This window comes from Ursus arctos, unplaced genomic scaffold (genome assembly GCF_023065955.2).
Source record: "Ursus arctos isolate Adak ecotype North America unplaced genomic scaffold, UrsArc2.0 scaffold_5, whole genome shotgun sequence".
In the NCBI taxonomy this organism is placed as follows: Eukaryota; Metazoa; Chordata; class Mammalia; order Carnivora; family Ursidae; genus Ursus; species Ursus arctos.
Genome location: NW_026623067.1, coordinates 56,228,390 through 56,249,110, shown reverse-complemented (window position 1 = coordinate 56,249,110; position 20,721 = coordinate 56,228,390). Strand labels below are relative to the sequence as shown.

General features: G+C 41.6%; 1 protein-coding gene across 4 annotated transcripts in view; it reads right to left on the bottom strand.

The window, feature by feature from the left end:
• OCLN (occludin) overlaps positions 1-20,721 on the bottom strand; it is a 62,084-nt gene that overhangs the window by 26,357 nt on the left and 15,006 nt on the right. For all 4 annotated transcript variants that reach the window (XM_048220857.2, XM_026498832.4, XM_048220855.2 and 1 more), the window contains exons 2-4: positions 18,159-18,274; positions 13,399-14,074; positions 10,958-11,119 (exon numbers count right to left, since the gene is read on the bottom strand). In XM_048220857.2, coding sequence (XP_048076814.1) covers positions 10,958-11,119; positions 13,399-14,074; positions 18,159-18,208 — 888 coding nt within the window. In that variant the 5' untranslated portion in view covers positions 18,209-18,274. The remainder of the gene's footprint in view (positions 1-10,957; positions 11,120-13,398; positions 14,075-18,158; positions 18,275-20,721) is intronic.

Genomic DNA, 20,721 nt, shown 5'->3' with positions numbered 1-20,721 from the left:
AACTCTTTTGTTTGGAACACATGAAAAGTGTATCTAAACTCTATGTAAACAAAAAACAAAAAACAAAAAAAACCACAACGTTTTATCTGAATGGCGTTGAGTTAATATACGGCTTCTACCAAAGGTAGAAAAGCCATGAAGAGTAGAAGAAAGGGGAGGAGTAACAATCCTCTCAGGCCGTTTATCTACAACAAACCACAAATGAAGGAAGGGTCTCCTCTGACTATAGCAACACACAGACCCAGCAGTGCCTGGTTTTCCTGCCTGTGCACATGACTCAGACCGTCAACGAGGAGGTCTGCTCCACATGAGAACATCTGAGGGGATCTACTCTGATCCCACTGCAACCATTAGTTGATACCTAAGACAATGAAAAGGGAAAGAACACATCACCATCTTATCTAACTGAAGCAGGGAAGGCACCTTGGAGCTAGTTCACCTCTGGGGGCAGATGAATGGGAGAGTAAAACCCACAAAGGGTAATGTAACTCAGACTTAATAATTCTTGGGTGGGCTGGTGATCTGTAAGTGTCCATTATGAAACAAATAAATAAATACAACAAGAAAGCTATGCATGGACCAGAGGTGACAATGTCATGAACCACGATTTAGGATTGATTTGTTTCTGTGAACCTGAAGTCCAATTAAAAAAGAAAGAGAAAGAGAGAGAGAGAAGTAATCATTAAGGTTGCCCTAAGAACATGCTGGTATTGAAATGCTCAATTAGGGTTCTAGTCCTGGCTTTATCACCTACTATGTGACCCCTATATATGTAAATTAAATAAAAAAATGCTCTTCACTTATATAACAGCAAAGTTAACTTCAACATCAATTTTCTCCATTTTCAAAAAAATTACCATATACTTAAAGAAAATGACCTAGTAACTTTTTTAAAAAAGATTTTATTTATTTATTTGAAAGAGAGAGAGAGAGAGAGGGAGAAGCAGACTCCCCACTGGGCAGACAGCCTGATGTGGGGCTCCATCCCAGGGCCCTGAGATCAGGACCTGAGTTGAAGGCAGATGCTTAACTGACTGAGCCACCCAGATGCCCCGACCTAATAACTTTTTACGTAATTATTCTGGTCAAAATGAGTTCACAAAAGGAAGAATAAAAAAAAAAAAAACAAAAAAACAAAAACAAGAGGAATAATAACCCAAAGAATTGACTTTCCCCCCAAATGTAAAATTTCAGAGAATAAAAATTCAGGATGACTGGCTGGCCATTTGGGAACAAAATTAAATTAGATCTTCTCTCATATCACACTAAGAAGTAACTTGGCCAATCTGAATGAATTGCCTTTAGTTAGTAATTATGAATCAGTATTTACTAAAGTAAGACTTTGCAGTGAAAACTGAGTGAAGTGTATAGGGAACTCTTTCTTTCATCTTTGCAACTTTTCAATAAATCTGAAACTAGGGATGTCTGGGTGGCTCAGTTGATTAAATGTCTGCCTTCCCCTCAGGTCATGATCCCAGGGTCCTGGGATCGAGTCCCACATCTGGCTCCTTGCTCAGCAGGGGAGTCTGCTTCTCCCTCTGCCTGCTGCTCCCCCTGCTTGTGCTCTCACTCTCTCTTTCTCCCACGCTCTCTCTCCGGCAAATAAATAAATAAAATCTTTAAAAATAAAGAAATAGGGACGCCTGGGTGGCGCAGTCGTTAAGCGTCTGCCTTCAGCTCAGGGCATGATCCCAGCGTGCTGGGATCGAGCCCCACATCAGGCTTCTCCACTAGGAGCCTGCTTCTTCCTCTCTCACTCCCCCTGCTTATGTTTCCTCTCTCACTGGCTGTCTCTCTCTGTCAAATAAATAAAATAAAATCTTAAAAAAAATAAAGAAAGAAAGAAAGAAAGAAAAGTATTCTAACATAAAAACTGGGATTGGGGTGATGCCTGCACAATGTACAAGCTTACTAAAAATCAGTCAATTGTACACTTATAATGTGTGAATACAAATTGTACCTCACTAAAGCTATTTTTAAAAGTTCCTAGGTCTAAAGGTTTAAAATGAAAAAATTATTAAATCAAGGAACACAAGAGAGGAACTTTACACCAATCAAGGATGAGAAAACATCATGAACTGACAGGTAACCCTCTGCACACATTCAGTCCACAACAGGGTAAAAAAATAAAACTTTAAATACTGAAGAAACTATAGAAGACTATTTTTTAAAAAGATTTTATTTAGAGCGCCTGGGTGGCTCAGTTATTAAGCATCTGCCTTCAGCTCAGGTCATGATCCCAGAGTCCTGGGATTGAGCCCTGCAATGGGCTCCCTACTCAGTGGGAAGCCTGTTTCTCCCACTCCCCCTGCTTGTGTTCCCTCTCTCACTGTCTGTCAAATAAATAAAATCTTTAAAAATAATAATAAAGATTTTATTTATTTATTTTAAAGAGTGTACACAGGGGCAGGGGCAGAGGGAGTCTCAAGCGGGCTCCCCACTCAGTGTGGAGCCTGATGCGGGGCTCCATCTCATCACCCTGAGATCACAACCGGAGCTGAAACCAAGAGTTGGACACTTAACCAATAGTGCCACCCAGGGGCCCTGAAACTGCAAAAGACTATTATTCACACCTAGAAGATTTTTGGAAAACTCTCCAGGAACAACACAAAAAAATACAGAAGCCATAAATATACAAATGGAAAAACGTAAGCACTTAAAAAATAAAAACATTGGGGGGCGCCTGGGTGGCACAGCGGTTAAAGCATCTGCCTTCGGCTCAGGGCGTGATCCCGGCGTTACGGGATCGAGCCCCACATCAGGCTCCTCCGCTGGGAGCCTGCTTCTCCCTCCCCCGCTCCCCCTGCTTGTGTTCCCTCTCTCGCTGGCTGTCTCTATCTCTGTTGAATAAATAAATAAAATCTTTAAAAATAAATAAATAAATAAATAAATAAAAACATTGGGGGAAAAAAAAGGTGAAAGACCAACAACAATCTGGGAAGAAATATTAGCAACGTATAAGACAAAATGTTAATATTCACAATATGAAAAAAGCCAGTAAGAGTACACAAACCAAAAGAAAACTAAGCCACGCTATAAATCAAGTAATTTAAGAATACAAATCAGCAGATGGAGATATGCTGGATCACACAAAAAAAATTTCTTTTAAGATTTTATTTATTTATTTGATAGAGAGAGACAGAGAGAGCACAAGCAGAGGGAGCGGCAGGCAGAGGGAGAGGGAAAAGAAGGCTCCCGGCTGAGCAGGGAGCCCAACGCAGGGCTCCATCCCAGGACCCTGGGATCACGACCTGAGCCGAAGGCAGATGCTTAACCAACTGAGTCACCCAGGTACCCCAATCACAAAAATTTTTTAAGTTAAAATAAAACTCAATCTTCACTTATCAAATTAATAAAAATTAGACTGGTAATGTCCAGAGCAGGATGAAGATGTGGAGAAAAGAGCGCTCTCATATATTGTCAGTAGAACTAAACAGCCTTTAGGGGCGCCTGGGTGGCACAGCGGTTAAGCGTCTGCCTTCGGCTCAGGGCGTGATCCCAGCGTTCTGGGATCGAGCCCCACATCAGGCTCCTCCGCTGGGAGCCTGCTTCTTCCTCTCCCACTCCCCCTGCTTGTGTTCCCTCTCTCGCTGGCTGTCTCTGTCAAATAAATAAATAAAATCTTAAAAAAAAAAAAAAAAAAAGAACTAAACAGCCTTTAAAAACAAGGCACTGTGGCAGCACCTGACAATTTAAAATTTGCACACTCGAACACTTCTAAAAACCTATCTTATATAAATACTAGCAAGAGTGCAGAAAGACGTGTAGAAATGTTCACTGCACCGTTATCTCTAACAGCAAACAAGTGGAAGCAATCAAAATGTCCATAAATAGGGGAATGAATCATGGTATCGTCATACTCTGTAATACCACGCAGCTGCTAAAAGCAACTAGGTAAAGGGTTATGTACTGACAGACGTAATTATTCTAAGTATTTTACAAAGTGCACTCATTGTAACAAACCCATGCAGTAGGTGCAATGATCACCCCCATTTTAGAGATGGGGAAGCTCACGTAGACACATGAAGGACCTTGCCAGGTCTCACAGAATCAACTGGCAGGGCTGGATTATGACCCAGGGAATTTGGCCCACGTCTACACTTTACACACACTCTGCTACACTGGACTGATTTTTGTGTCTGTGACTGTACACAGGGACGGAGTCTAAGCTGGGGAGCTGGGGAAGGAGAAATACCCACACTACAATAAGAAGTACCTAATCTCAAAAAATTAAATTGGAGTGAGCAAAAGAGAGTCTTAGCATATATGAAATCAGGAATGTCTGGGTGGCTCAGTCAGTTAAAAGGCCCACTCTTGATTTCAGCTCAGGTCAAGATCTCAGGGTGTGAGATCGAGCCTGCTTAAGATTCTTGCTCTCCCTCACCCTCTGCTCCTTCACCACTCCCCACCCCTGCTCTCTCTTTCCCTCTCTAAAAAAAAAAAAGTATGAAATCAATAATCGAGAAAAGGAAAAGGATTAGGAAGACACTGACCTTTCTGATATGGAACAATTCAAAAGTTCATTTGAGAAAATTCTTCAGAGAGCATTTAAAAATGTAAGAATAAAACTTATCTGAATTTCCATGGGGGGAAAAAAGGGATTGGGAGCACCGAGGTAGCTCAACTCGTTAAGCTTCCGACTCATGATCTCAGGATCATGAGTTCAAGCCCTGTGTTGGGCTCCACTCTGGGCACAGAGCCTACTTCACGAAAAAAAAAAAGTGGGGGGCTGAGTGGCTCAGTCTTAATGGTTAAGCATCTGCCTTCAGCTCAGGTCATGATCCAGGAGTCCTGGGATCAAATACTGTACAAGCCTCCCTGCTCAGTGGGGAGCCTGCTTCTCCTTCTGCCTGCCCCCCCCACCTTGTGTTCTCTTTGACAAATAAATAAAATCTAAAAAACAAAAAACAAAACAAAACAAACCAGTGCTCATTACATCATGTGCCCTCCTTAATGTCCATCACCCAGTTACTCCATCCCCCACCCCCTGTAGGTTGCCTTTTAGTTTTGTTTCCTTCACTGTACAGAGCTTTTTATTTTAATTTAGTCCCATTAATTATTTTTGCTTTTGTTTCCCTTGCCTCAGAAGACTTATCTAGAAAAATGTTCCTAGAGCCGATGTCAGAGACATTACTGCCTTTGCTCTCTTCCAGGATTTTTATAGTTTCAGGTCTCACATTTAGGTCTTTAATCCATTTTGAGTTTATTTTTGTGTATGGTGTAAGAAAGTGGTCCAGTTTCATTCTTCTGCATGTAGCTGTCCAGTTTCCCCAGCACCACCTGTTGAAGAGACTATCTTTTTCCCATTGCATATTCTTTCCTCCTTTGAAGATGAATTAATCAGATAATCATGGACTTACTTCTGTATTATCTCCAGTCTGTTCCATTGATCAATACGTCTATTTTCCGGCCAGTATCATGCGGTTTTGACTACAACAGTTTCGTAATATAAATTGAAGTCTGGAATTGTGATGCCTCCAGTTTTTTCTTCTTCCAGATTGTTTTGGCTACTTGGGGTCTTTTGTGGTTCCATACCAATTTTAGGATTGTTTGTTCTGTGAAAAATGCTGTTGGTATTTTGGTAAGGACTGCATCAAACGTATAGACTGTTTTGGGTAGTATAGACTGTTTTGGGTAATATAGACATTCTAACAATATTTCTTCTTCCAACCCATGAGCATGGAATGTCTTTCCATTTCTTTGTGTCAACTTCAATTTCTTTCATCAGTGTTTTCTATTTCGGAGTACAGGTTTTTCACCTCTTTGGGAAAACCGGTTTGTTGTTTTTTTTCATTATAATTCTGACCACAGTTTTCTTGTTTTGTTTTGGTTTTTTGTTTTGTTTTTTAAGTAGGCTCCAAGCCCAACGCAGGGCTCGAACTCACAGTCCTGAGATCAAGACCTAAGCCAAGATCAAGAGTTGGCCCCTTAACAAACTGAGCCACCCAGGCACCCCATCCATTGGCTTTTTAAAAGCGGTAATTAGGAAAGTTTCTACCTTGCCAAAAAAACCCAAAAATTAAAACAGTTATCAGACTGAGAGCTGCAACAACATAACTGAATCTCACAGACACTATGTTAAGTAGACACAAAAGCACACATTATAGTAAACTTCATTTGAATTTTAAGAACAAGCAGAACCAGCTGATCTGACAGAAATTCGAGGGGTTACCATCCTCTCGGGGATACTAAGAAGGAGCATGAGGAAACCATGGACACTGGAATGAACTATATCTTGTTCTGGGTGAGTTATGTGTATGTGTAAAAACTCACCAGGCTAAGCAACTGGTATACCTACTATACTTTACTCTGTATATACAGATATACATTGTGCTTCAATAAAATTAAAAGTATCAAAAAATATTTGAGGAATATTTAATGATGTGATAAAAGGCCTATAATATAATGTTAAATCAAAAAGTAAAATTTCACACTGAGGGAACACAATCGTACTTCTTCTGATTTAGAATAAGAAGGTGGGGGAGGGGTTAAAGAAAATACACTAGAACGGTAACTCAGGGTGGAAGAATTTTCTTTTCTTTTTTTTATTTAAAAAAATTTTCTTTATATGTTAGTCACCATACACTACATCATTAGTTTTTGACATAGTGTTCAATGATTCGTTAGTTGCATATAACATCCAGTACTTATCACATTATGTGCCCTCCTTAATGCTCATCACCCAGTTACTATATAGATATATAGATATAGGTATTTTAAAGATTTTATTTATTTGACAGGAAGAGAGAGTGTCAGAGAGTGCATGGGATGGTGAGGGAGGTGTAGAGGAAGCAGCAGACTCCCCGCTGAGCAGGGAGCCCAAAGCAGGGCCCAATGGGATCCCTAGGGCCCCGGGATCACGACCTGAGCTGAAGGCAGATGCTTAACCAACTGAGCCGCCCAGGCGTCCCAATATATATATTTTTTAATTCAGAGAAAGTACGAATTATATCTGGAGTTTGAGGACATAACAAAAAAATAAAGCATCTGCAAATTTATTAAAAGAACCCTGAAGCATCTAACATACAACAATGTTGGTACAGACTTAAGTGACTAACTACAAAGGACCCGGTTAACACCCACAACAGTGTGAAAACATGACCTGCTTATTTTATAAAGTACAAGATATCCAGAAAGGGGAAGGGGAAAAAAAACCACAACAACCCTAAGACTCCCTAGGAAGGCAAAGAAACCATTGTGCTGGAGATTCAGAGACAGGAAATTACAGAGTTGTACATTTTCCCACACATAATACCTAAGGGCTGAAACCTGCTTGAAACTCTTAAGACACAACTTTTGAGGTGCCTTTGCTCTGGAGGTTCTGATCCTAAAGATTTAAAAAAACCCAGGAAGGCCAGTAAGATCTAATAAAATGATGAATGTTTAGATCTACCCTAATACACGGGGAAAAGGAAACTAATTTTCAGTAGCTAATTAACTGTTCCTTTAATAAGTTTTTCCTCCCCCCTCAACGAAAAAACCATTATTAGCTATATGGGGAATATCTAATCTCAGTTCCCTACAATTAAATTCAAATTTTCTATTTTTATTTATTTATTTAATTTTCTGAGAGAGAGGGAGGGAGGGAGGAGCAGAGGGAGAGGGAGGGAGAGAATCTTAAGCAGGCTCCACATTCAGTGCAGAGCCCCATGTGGGGCTCGATCTCACAACCCTGAGATCATTACTGAAGCCGAAAATCAAGAGTCGGAAGCTTAACCAACTGAGCCACCCAGGAGCCCCTAGAAGTCAAATTTTAATCCTCACTCAGTACATGTAATCAATGCTAGGTTTTCTTTCCATTATTTTAAGTGACGATTATTTTTATGGTATTAATCCTAAAAACCAAAAGAAAGAAAAATCACTAATCCACTGTCAAGCACTTTATATGCCGCATCAAACATTTTCACTGGGGCAGCTATTGTTAGGAGTTAGTCGGACAGTTACACGGTGAGGGTCAGGGTCCGCAACAAGAAGATACGGAGTCAGGACAGCTAAATAAAATAGCACTAACACCCTGTTCTGCAGCTTAGACAGGACTGCACTAATATTCTGTTTTGCAGCCTTTGCAGAAATGATTTCTGCAACCTGAAATAAGACAATTAACCACAAAGCATTTGTCAGTATCACAGGCAAGGGGCAGTTAAGACATAAGCCTCTAGATGCCAGTAAGAAAAAAAGACCATCAGCACAGAAACATTAACCTAATAGGTAGAGAAATACGTGACCAAAGCCCTAACTGGCACGACTCAGGACACCCTGACTGCTTAAGATAGTTCTGCGAAAGAGCTCATAAAAACTCCTAAACTTAGAAACTCCAAGGGCAATCCACTCGGGCCCCCTCCCTCTCTGAGAGCTTTATACTCTTGCTAAATAAACTTCGGTTTGCTGCCCACCACTATTCGTGTGGTCTACCTCTTCCTTCCTGGAAGCAGCGTGACCAAGAACCACGGGCATTAAAGGGACACAAATCCTGTAACACTATGTTATCAAAGGGACAGAGGTATTGAGCAGAACGGAGCAAAACAGCACAGAGAGTTGTGGAAGGAAACGGAAGAAACAAGAAAGAGGGACTGAATTCAGCAAAGCAATCTTGGGCAGGGGAGGAGAGAATGGATGGAAAAGCAAAATACCTGTGGCTAAAATCACCTCCAAACAGCTTATTTCCCATAACATTTCTTAGGCATTTCATTTGGGGAACTAAGGGAAGGGGAAGAGAGATGAGAAACCAGCCAGCGCCGGGGCACCCGGCTGGCTCAGTCAGTGGAGCACGCCACTCTTTATCTCACATTTGTGGGTTCAAGCCCCACAACAGGTGTAGAGATTACTTAAAAATAAAATCCCTAAAAAAACCCAAAATGATTAAATAAATAAAAAAATGTATGTATGTATGTAAAGTGCTTCTGCTTCATTGTCGTTATCACGTCCATAAACTGTTAAGGCTATGCTCTGTCCAATTATCAAAAGCACCTAGAACTGATTAAAACCTCAGGACAGTAAAATCAGCCGAGAGGCCAAAGTTCACTGGAACTCCCAATTCTACCACCATTAGTCTCTCGAGTGAGTTGTTTTTTAGGCTCTCCAAACCTTGAGTAAACAAATCCAACAGCCAGTGAAAACTGACACACCCAGAAACTCTCGGCGAAACATTTACTTCATAGTTCACAATAGACTGCCCTATTCCATCTACAGGTGGCCTTGCCTGGAGCTAAAGGTCAGAAGAAAACACTCCCCCACACCTCCACACTTTATGGGGGGGGGGGGGGAGGAGGAAGAAAGAAACCAAGTAGGCCTCAAGGCAAGGTCAGGAGCATAGGAACTCTCCTCTCAGTGGCGTATACATACCACACCTTCTGATGTTCCTAAGACTGTTTCATTTTGGCTCCTTAACTCACTAGAAGAGAATCTCATCTACAGTTCTAGATTTCTTAAAATCAGACATACACAGGGGCACCTGGGTGGCTCAGTTGGTTGGGCGTCTGTCTTCAGCTCAGGTCATGATCCCAGGGTCCTGGGATCAAGTACCGCATCAGGCTCCCTGCTAAGCGGGGAGTCTGCTTCTCCCTCTGCATGCCACTCACCCTGCTTGTACTCTCTCACAAATAAAGAAATAAATCTTAAAGAAAAAAAAATCAGACATACAGAATGCCAGAGCTAAAGAAACCTTCACGATGAGCAACGTCTTCATCCCTGACCTGACCAGCAGTCCCCACACTTAGGGCTCTTTCCTCCTTTCCCACTAGCCAGAACCAACTTCCCCTGGAGGCCGTGTCCAGGCTTCTCAACTAATCCTCATGGCAAGAAGTCAGTCTGCTCAAAGAATCCTATGATGGCAGTTTCTGAGGATGCTTCCAACTGCTTCCTCACCTCACAGCGTTTCTGAGAAATAAAGTCTCATTCCAGACATCTCTGAAGACATGTTAGGTATCAGCAATACATATTTCTGAGATATTTTTGGAGAATGAAACTCGCTAAGCTTTCAGCAAATCACATCTACACATACTGGTAGAAATAACAGTACAGTATATATAAAAAGGGAATTGCTCTAATTTGTCTCTGCCTCATTGAAGTATTTCGTAAGTATCCATGCAGAATTAGTCACTGTAATTTGCTAGGCTGTTATCCATGTTAAAACTCTAGACATATGGCACCTGTAACCACTCCAAAAACACCTCTCTTAACGCAAGACAGCAAGCACCCTAAGTAACAGTGTTCCCCTCCAAAATGATAACCAGGAAAATAAATGGGGAGGGGGAGAAGTTGTTCTGCTTTGCAAAGACCAAGTTCTTTCTGCATGATTCCTTTAGAAGCCATTTCTTTTAAATGCCTAGACAAACTTCTTAAAAATAAAATCTGAGGGGCGCCTGGGTGGCTCAGTCAGCTAAGTGTCTTACTTTTTTTTTTTTTTTAAGATTTTTCTTCTTTGAGAGACAGAGAGAGAAAGCACAAGTGAGGGGAGGAGCAGAGGGAGAACGACAAGCAGACTCCACGCTGAGCCTGGAGCTGGATGCAAAACTGGATCCCATTCCCCTGAGATCATGACCCGAGCCTATATCAAGAGTCCGACACTTAACCAACTGAGCCACCCAGGTGCCCCAGGGCCTGACTCTTGATTTGACTCAGGTCATGATCTCAGGGTCGTGAGATCAAGCCCCATGTCGGGCTCAGTGCAGAGTCTGCTTGAGATTCTCCCTCTCCCTCTGCCCCTCCCCCTGCTTGTGCATGCACCCCCCCAAAATAAATAAATAAAATCTTTTAAAAATTTCCGTTTTTCATTTTGCAGTAAAACAACTTCCACTTATCATAGCACCTTCTTAAAGTTCTGAGTAAAACATGAGGGCACAACTTAAAGTAATTCTAAGAACATAGTCTCACAAAGCACTAAAAGTCAAGTTTAGAGACAGAAACCTAGGGTTTTAATAAAATACTGGACATTTGCTCTTTTTTTTTTAATACTTACCCACTCTTCGACATTGGGGGGTTGTTCATCATAAACATGTTCCTTGTCCCACATAATATTCGACTTGTCATACCGGTCCATCTTCCTTCGAGTTTTCACAGCAAAGAAAATTATTAAAGCAAAAGCCACGATAACCATGAACCCCAGTACAATGGCAATTGCCTAAAAAGAGATGAAAGATATTGACACAGATTTTAATTCTGTAGTTTATTCTATTCCACCCTTAGTAAAAACCTAAGGCCCTCCACTACACATCTGTGGTTTCACAGATATAAAACTGATATAAGTAGTTACATTTTAGAAACATAAAATGTAGCCCACCCCAGGTGGGCTGAGGCTAGTAACACATACACAGCCTGATTCAATACTCAGAACAGGGTTAACGTTAGGTACTATCATCGCTCCGTTTTAAATTATAGAAATCTTGTTCCAAAGCTTGAGCGCCAAATGGCCTTATTTTTATAAACAGATGAAAATGGCCAGTAAATTAACTCAATCATCAGTATCCTCCTAAAGGGCTTGAAAAATATGATTCTCCGAAATAGCTTTAAATACATAACCATATTTATAATCTTGTTCATAACACACACTTGGCGAATGTTTTTACACTGAATGTAAATTCCAGTCTATAGACGATCTGCCATACCATAAATTACGCAGACGTGATCTAACCAAGCTGGAAATGAGAGAAAATGGATGAGTGATTCATTTAGTCTGGCAGGTGGTTTCTGGAGGAGTCCTTTGTGTACTTACAAGAAAGGCCCTGTGACAAGGAAACCCTCACCCCAACAGTTCTCCCAGTGTCTGGTAAGTATGGTAAGTGGCCCGCTGGCCTGAGACCCTTGAAAGTGAGGCAGGTACCAGCACCCTGGCCTGGAGTCTTCTCATCATAACAGGAGGGTCTCTGTGTAGCCGTCGAACAGTGATACCTTTTTTCAGTGAATACAGGTTTTGGGCACTCAGAGGACTGAGAGAGATGGGGGTGTGGTAAGATAGGAGTACCCACCCTCTGCCCTGTTTACCAGAGACACATCTGAGTGCCAACAACAAATATTCTGACATTCGGAGGGAAAACATTTCAATCTTCAAAATAATGGTAGTTACTGGAGACGCTCTAACCCCAAAGAGTGACTCATTCAGGTAAAAGAGTAAGAATTCCTGAGTCAGTGTAAGGAGAGGGGAAAAAAAATAAATAGGGGAAAAAAGATTAGAAATCCATCAGGAAAAGGATTAGCAACTTCATACCTATTAGCATGGATAGAATCAAAAAGACAAAACTAGGCTGGTGAGGATGTGTGGAAAATGGAATCCTCACACATTTCTGGAAAACGGTGCAACCAGTTTGGAGAACAGTCTGGCAGTTCCCCAAAAGCTTCAACACAGAGATACCATAAGACCCAGAAATTCTATCCCTAGGTATATACTCAAGAGAAATTAAAACACGGGTTCAAGCAAGAACTTGTACACAAATGTTCAGAGCAGTACTCACAGGGACATAGCCCAATGTCCATCAATTTGATGACTGAGTAAAATGTGGTACAGCCACAATAAAAGGGAACGGATGTAACATGCCATAACATGCATGCACCTTGAAAACATTAATGTGAAATGAAAGAAGCCAATCATAGGGGCACCTGGATGGCTTGGGCAGGGGCATGTGACTCTTGATCTGCAGGTTGTGAGCTCGAGGCCCACAATGGGTGCAGAGATTACTTAAATAAAACTTTTAAAAAAAAGAAGAAGAAAGAAAGAAAGAAGCCAATCATAAAAGCCCACATATTGTGTGATTCTGTATATATAAAATATATATAAATATATAAATATATATATATATATATTATATATATAAATATATAAAATATCCAGAATAGGCAAATCTATAGAATAAGATTAGTGGTCCCCTAGATCTGAGAAGGGCTAGAGAAAGGAGAAGTTACTACTACTACATATGGGGTTTCTTTGAGGATAGTAAAAAATGTTCTAAAACTGATTATGGTGATGGCTGCACAACTCTGAATATACTTAAATTACTGAACCAAACTTTAAGTGGATGAATTATATGGTATGTTAATAATATCTTAATAATGACACCCAGTCCCTCTCCAGATTCTGATTTAAATACAAGTGAGGGGGGCGCCTGGGTGGCACAGTGGTTAAGCGTCTGCCTTCGGCTCAAGGCGTGATCCCTGGGATCGAGCCCCACATCAGGCTCCTCCGATGGGAGCCTGCTTCTTCCTCTCCCACTCCCCCTGCTTGTGTTCCCTCTCTCGCTGGCTGTCTCTATCTCTGTCAAATAAATAAAATCTTTAAATAAATAAATAAATAAATAAATACAAGTGAGGCCTTATCATCAGTATTTTTTAGAAGTTCCCAAAGTGATTCTATTAAGCATCCCGAGAGCCTCTACCCAAAGCAGGGGCAAGGACAAAAACCACCCATACCTCTTGGGGATCCACCACACAGTAGTGATACAAATACTGATCCATGTAGAGTCCTGTAGTTGCAGATGTATAAAACTGGTTGCAGATGGCATATATCTGTGAACTGTATATAGACCCGGAAGCCTGAGCAGTTGGGTTGACTCCCATTATATAGACAATTGTGGCGATAAACATCATGATGCCCAGGATAGCACTCAGTATTATGACAGTCAAGTAGTATCTTCTTGTTCTAGATATGTCAGATCGTATAACGCTGGTAACAAATATCACCAATGCAGCAATGAAACAAAAGGCCACCATGGCCAGGAGGAAGCCTTTTGCTGCTCTTGGATCTGTATAGCCTCCATAGCCATAACCATAGCCATAACCATAGGCATAGCCACTTCCGTAGCTACCAAAGCCACTGCTATAAGGGTAGCCTAGACCACCACCCAGTAAGCCAGTTCCATAGCTTCGATCCCAGGCAAGTGTGGAGGCGACACAGGCAAATATGGCAATGCACATGACAATAATGAGCATAGAGAGAATCCGAATGACTCCTGGAGGAGAGGTCCATTTGTAGAAGTGAAGAATTTCATCTTCTGGGTAGAAAGAATACGCCGGCTGAGAGAGCATGGGTCGAACGTGCATGTCTCCACCATAGACGTCATTGCTTGGTGCATAGTGATTGGGTTTGCTGAAATGCACATGAAAATACTTTCAAGTTAATACTGTTTGGAGGTAAGCAGAAAGAACATACAATGTACGTGGAATAATTTAAACCATCCACTGGTCAAAAAAAAAACCTATTAGTAACTCCCTACTACAATGGGACACTTTATGTCCCCCCGAATTCAAATGTTGACATCCTAAGTGATGGTATTAGGAAGTGGGGCCTAACTAGGTTCCAGGCTGGAGCCTTCATGAATGCGAACAGTGTCTTCACAAAGGCGACCCCAGAGGACTGTCTTGCCCCTTCTACCATGTGAGGATACAACAAGAAGCCGGTGGTCTGCAACCCAGAAGAGAACTTTCCCTAGAGCCTGACCACACTGGCACCTTATCGTGGACTTCCAGCCTTCAGAAATGTGAGAAATAAATCTGTGTTGTTTATAGGCTACCCAGTGGGTGGTATTTGTTACAACACCCTGAGGGTACTGGGACACCCACTGACGCGTGAAGTTTCTGTGTATCGGAATCACCCGGAGGGCTTGTTAAAATAGACTGCTGGTCTCCAACCCCAAGCTGCTGATTCTGCAAGTCTAGGGTAGGACAAGTTTCCAGATGCTGCTGCTGCTGCCAGTCTGGGAGCCATACATTGAGAATGACTGCTCTAATTTCTACGGAGTAGAGGTTCTCGAATTTTCTGCCTATGAGAATCACCTGGGGAATGTGTAAAATCCCCAGATGGAGCACTCCACACCAGTTAAATTGTAATCCCTGGGGAGGGGACCCAAGCCGTTTAGAACGATGATGTCAACCCTTTGCTTGTGTGATGTGAGACCAGTGCATTCAGATACGACACCTACAGTGGCCCATCCAGTGTCACGTCCAAATTCTGGCAGCCTCACTCTCCTACCTGAGAAAGCACATTCATTCATTTACTCATGTGACAGCTAATTAGCGATGTGCATGGGACAGTGTGCTAAGTACTGAGGATACAACGACCGACACAAGTGTCTCAAGCCAGGCTCCCCTCCAACACACAGGTTAGTATCTCTAGTTAGTTATGGTAAGAGCTACAAGATAAATCAGATGTTCAATGAGGGCTCATCAGGGTGACGCCTAACCGGATCTTTATAAAAACAGCTTGCCAACTCCAGTGATGCAATCATAAACATCACTGGAGACAGACACACTGATGTGTGACACGCAGAATCTAAGAAATGTGGGTCCTGGTAGAGCAAAATTCAAGTCCTAAACTGACCTCACCCCCCTTTCGTTTTTGCCATTATTTCCTTGGTCCACTTCACTCTTTCAAGAATGCAAGGAAATGGAGAAACTGGAAAGAACCCTGACAAGCTGGTCTTTGAAAATGTCACGTCTGAAAATTCCGTAACTCATTCTACTTGGATATTTGGGATGTCTCCATCTGGAGCTGTCATCAACAATGTAGATCTGGGCATCTTGAACATGGGTCCTCACACACACAAGCACGTCTTTTTCTAAGGTATATATCCAGGAGCATTTTTGAGTCAAATGTTTTTTACCTTCAGCTCTATAAGACAATGTTGAAGTATTTTCCAAAATGATTATATCACTTTTTAAAAATGAATCTATCATTTAAAATCCCACTGACATTGTAACATTCACAGAAGCATTGTTTATGATAACCTGAAACTGGAAACAGTCCAAATGCTTACCTAGAGGGGAACAGGTAACTGTAACATATCCATAGGATGGAATGCTACAGAGATGAGCTAACAGGCAGCCACTAGCCACATGGTTTACTGAACACCTGAAATATAGCTAGTCCAAACTAAGATGTGCTATTAAGTATAAAATATTTAGTTACCATAATGTAAAAAAAGAAATGTAGGGGCACCCAGGTGGCTCTGTCAGTTAAGCATCAGACTCTTGGTTTCAGCTCAGGTCATGATCTCAGGGTCATGAGATCAAGCCCCATGTCAGGCTCTGCACTGAGCAGGGAGGCTGCTTAAGATTCTCTATCCTGCCTCTGCCCCTCTCCCTGCCACTCATGCTCCCTCCCTCTCTCCCTGACTAAAAAAAGAAAAAAGAAATTTACCACCACCTAGAGAGGACCCTAATATTAACTATGTATTTTGGGTGACAATGATTTGTCAGTGAAGGTTCATCAATTTTAACACACGTACCACTCTGGGGGGGGGGTACTGATAATGCGGTAGGCAACACATGTGTGAGGGCGGGGGTGTATGGGAAATCTTTGTACCGTCCTCTCATAGTTTTGCTGTGAATGTAAAACTGCTCTAAAAAATAATGACTATTAAAAAAAAGGAATGTAAATTGCCTCATGAGTCAGTGTTTATACCACATGTTGAAATGATACTTTAAATACATTAGGTTAAGTGAAAAATCAAATATTATAATTATATATTATATAAAGTTAATACTATAATTACTAAAATAAATTTGAATTGGTTAGAAGAAAACAAAATTACACTTATGGTTCACATTTTATTTCCTTTTGAAAAAAATTTTATTTATTTATTTTAGAGAGAGACCGGGTGGCAGGGGGGCGGGGGCAGTAGAGGCAGAGGGAGAAGCAGACTCCCTGCTGAGCAGGAAGCCCAAAGCAGGACTCAATCCCAGGACCCCGGGACCATGACCTGAGCCAAAGGGAGATGCTTCACCAACCAAGCCACCCAGGCATCCCTCACATTTTATTTCTACAGCACGCCTCTGAAGCAAAAAAAAAGTTTAATAACAAAGTAAAACTGCAATGTACTGTTTAGGATATATAAAATGGTTTAAAAAAAAAAAAAAGCAAGTGATAACCATATGTAAGAACAGTGCTTTCCAGGGAAAGGTGGGGACACACAGAATGACTTGGAGGTGTCCTACTTCTTGACCTATTTGATGATTTTGTTTTGTCTTTATTAATCATCTCATACACGGGTTCTGCGCCGTTTTCCATGTGTGCGTTGTATTTCACCAATGCTTACAGAAGCAACACAAAATAAGTCTCAGGTTCATGGAGCACTACTCAATTACTATATTCTCTAGCATAATTTAAGGACCACATCATCACGAACAACTGTGTCCCTACAATGTTCAGGTATTAGGAGAGGCAATGTAACAGGAGCACAACTCCTACGACAGTTATGAAAGAGTTGAGGCTACTAACTACTTAAAGGAAAAAATCTCTGTAACAAATTTAAATTTTTTCTTTCTTTCTTTCTTTTCTTTTTAAGATTTTATTTATTTATTTGACAGAAAGACAGCCAGCGAGAGAGGGAACACAAGCAGGGGGAGTGGGAGAGGAAGAAGCAGGCTCCCAGCAGAGGAGCCCGATGTGGGGCTCGATCCCAGGACTCCGGAATCACACCCTGAGCCGAAGGCAGACGCTTAATGACTGAGCCACCCAGGCGCCCCTTAAAATTTTTCATTGTTAAATTTCCAAATGACTAGGGATGCCAAGAACCCTCAACTTTGCTTCTTGTTTTATACAATGGCAGGAATCACTCTTAAAACTGACAATGTGGAAAACATTATGCCAAGTCAAAGACTCAGCCACAGAGGACCACATGTTGCATGATTACATGTATAGGAAGTGTGCAAAATGGACAAATCTAGAAACAGAAAGTAGATTGGTGACGGCCTAGTACTGAGGGGTGGGGGGGGGGACGAAGAGTGAGTGCTGATTGGTAGCGGTTTCTTTGGGGAGGGGGTGATGAAAATGTTCTAAAATTGGAAAGTATTACTTAAAAAATTAACAATGAGTCAAAGTTAGGCTCAGTCACCTCACCCAAACAAAGCATTAATACAGAAGCTTCATACCATTTGTGGAAAAGCAGAAGGGAATACATAGACGCAAAAGTATCAGCCTAGATTACACAGAAGCAAACCCTAGGAAGAGGCGCCAGTGGCCGCCTCCACAGAGGAACCCCACATCCTGCGAGTTAAGCTTCAGAGGGAAACTCACTTCCACCTTATACCCTTTGTTTCCATCTAAATTTACAAACACACGTTACTTCGTTATTTTTAACAGCAAACACTTAAAAGATGAAAGTTTCAACTATACTTATTTTTACATGCGACAGGCTTAACAAAAAAAAAAGAAAAACTAAAGAGTTACTTACAATTCATCAGGTCTATACGGAGGTGGACTTTCGAAAGGCCTCGATGACATGGCTGATGGCAATGATCACCTGGATCTTCAGGATGAGTCCGGCCCGTAGCTCCCCAAAGCGCCAATCTAAGCAACGTAAGGAGGGTAATGGCATTACTACTGAGCTCAGAGTCTCCTTGCATCGCTATGAAAACTAATGATACCAATCTCAAGTATTTTCTCACACCATGATTATTCCTTTTGTCCTTCTTGCTGCCATTCTTACACATCAGACCATCGATTCCTTGAGTAGAGGAAATCACTAAGCATAGGAACCATTCAGCCTGGTGTCCTCACCGCACCAAGCACCACGCTCTGCACACCACTGCCATACAAATACTAACTTCAATGACTAAGCTGTAGTAATAAAAATTTCACTAACAGCACAGGTAAAAAATGGTATTCTTCAAAATCGTTCCTTCAAAGAACAAGAAATGCAAAAAGTAAGAAAATTTCTTTAAATGTGTTTATTTTTTAAGTTTTGGTAACACAATTTTTTCAAATTTTTATATTTTGAGAGCAAGCGAGCACGTGCGCGAGTGGTGGAAGGCGCAGGGGGAGAGGAAGAGGGAGAGCCTCAAACTATTCCCTATCGAGTGCAGAGCCTGATGTGGGGCTCGATCTCACTACCCTGAGATCATGACCCTGAGATCATGACCTGAGAGGAAATCAAGAGTTGGATGCTTAACCACTGACTGAGCCACCCAGGCGCCCCCATCCACATGTACTTATTAAGGGCCTACACTAGACCACGGAAGTCTACAGAAGTACTACAGCAGGTCACACACAAAGAAAAAGCAACGACAACAGGCAGTTATTTGGTTATTAGGGCTGACTATACGATCGAGTGCAGGACAGGGATAAGCAGAGGACAAAGACCAAGACTTAAAGAAGAAGAGGAAGAAGGTGGGGCGGGGCGAGATCACTTGAGCAAGATCTACAATCTGAGTATATTAAAGTGTGTAATATTTTTTCCTTTTCAGATAAGGTATGTACGAAAAAGGTATTATGTTAGGAAAGGGAAATAAATTTTAACTCTCTACACTGTGTTCTTTAGAATCAATGGCAACTATCCTCCACATCCTTAAGGATAGTCAATTCCAAATTTCTCAGAATAAAACGTTGCCCAAACGCATATTAGGTAAAACCTCAAAGATGGAAATATACTGAATGTTAGGAACACCAAGACAATTAGCATGATTTTCCAAACACAGTGAGAGAAGACAACTTCTTTACGTTATTAAAAAAAAAAAAAAAGTTTTACTGAAGTATTAACATACCAAAAAATGCACAAATCCTAAGTGTGTAGAGCCCTGGAACTAGCACCCAAATGCACAAATGGGCAACTCAGGCCATTAGCACATTACAGTGCTGCGGAAGAGAAGTCCAGGCTGGCTTCCTAACCGATGTTCAAAAAAAGAACATTTTAAGAAAACTGAATTTAAACACTACTTGGGGAACCTGGGTGGCTCAGCTGTATAAGCAACTGACTCTTGATTTCCATGGCTCAGGTGGTGATCTCAAGGTCGTGAGATGGAGCCCCCAGAGAGCCTCCGCTCTCAGCACAGGGTCTGCTTGAGATTCCCCTTCTCCCTCTGCCCCTCCCCCCACTCATGAGCACGAGGGCACGCACTCGCTCTCTAATTAATAAATAAATCTTTATTATTTTTTAAAGATTTTATTCATTTGACAGAGAGAGAGAGCGAGCACAAGTAGGCAGAGCAGCAGACACAGGGCAGAGGGAGAAGCAGGCTCCCAGCTGAGCAGGAAGCCTGATGCAGGAATCGATCCCAGGACCCTGGGATCACGACCTGAGCCGAAGGCAGATGCTTAACTGACTGAGCCCGCCAGGCGCCGCAATATATAAATCTTAAACAAGAAAAAAGAGAAACTGAATTTAAACACTATTAAATGTAGGACTCCAGTTCTGAAGCGGAATGTCCAATACTGACAAACGAATCTTAGCCCTTTTACAGCTAGGGCTCACTCATTCAAGACTATGCCGAAAATTCCAGGCTCCGTGGTAGTTTTTTAAATAACCTCTACGCCCAACATGGGGCTTGACCTCACGACCCTGAGATCAAGAGTCACATGCTCTACTGACAGAGCCAGCCAGGCACCCCTCCATGGTAGTTTTTGGAAATTCTAAATTAATCCAGACTCAGGCTGAAGTTTAAATTTTGTCAAAAATCCAGACACCAAAATCCCTTTCCAAACTGCTATTTTGTGATTCAGAATTTAGTTATCATATCTCCTCTAATACCAGAGATTTTATATTGTGGATCAAGTAATTTTAGGAAGTTTATCAAGAACAGGCCATGCCATATCAGCTTCATTTCCTTTTTTGACAAGGCTACCAAACTGGTAGATGAAGCCCGAGAATCTTCAGCACATCCCCATGCACAGACAGTGTGGTTAGGCAGATTCCTCTGGGACTGAAAAATGGAATCTAAACAGGATCAAAAAAAAAAAAAAAAAAAAAAACAACGGGACCATTCATGACACCAGGGTCCTGGGACCAAGTGGCGCATGGA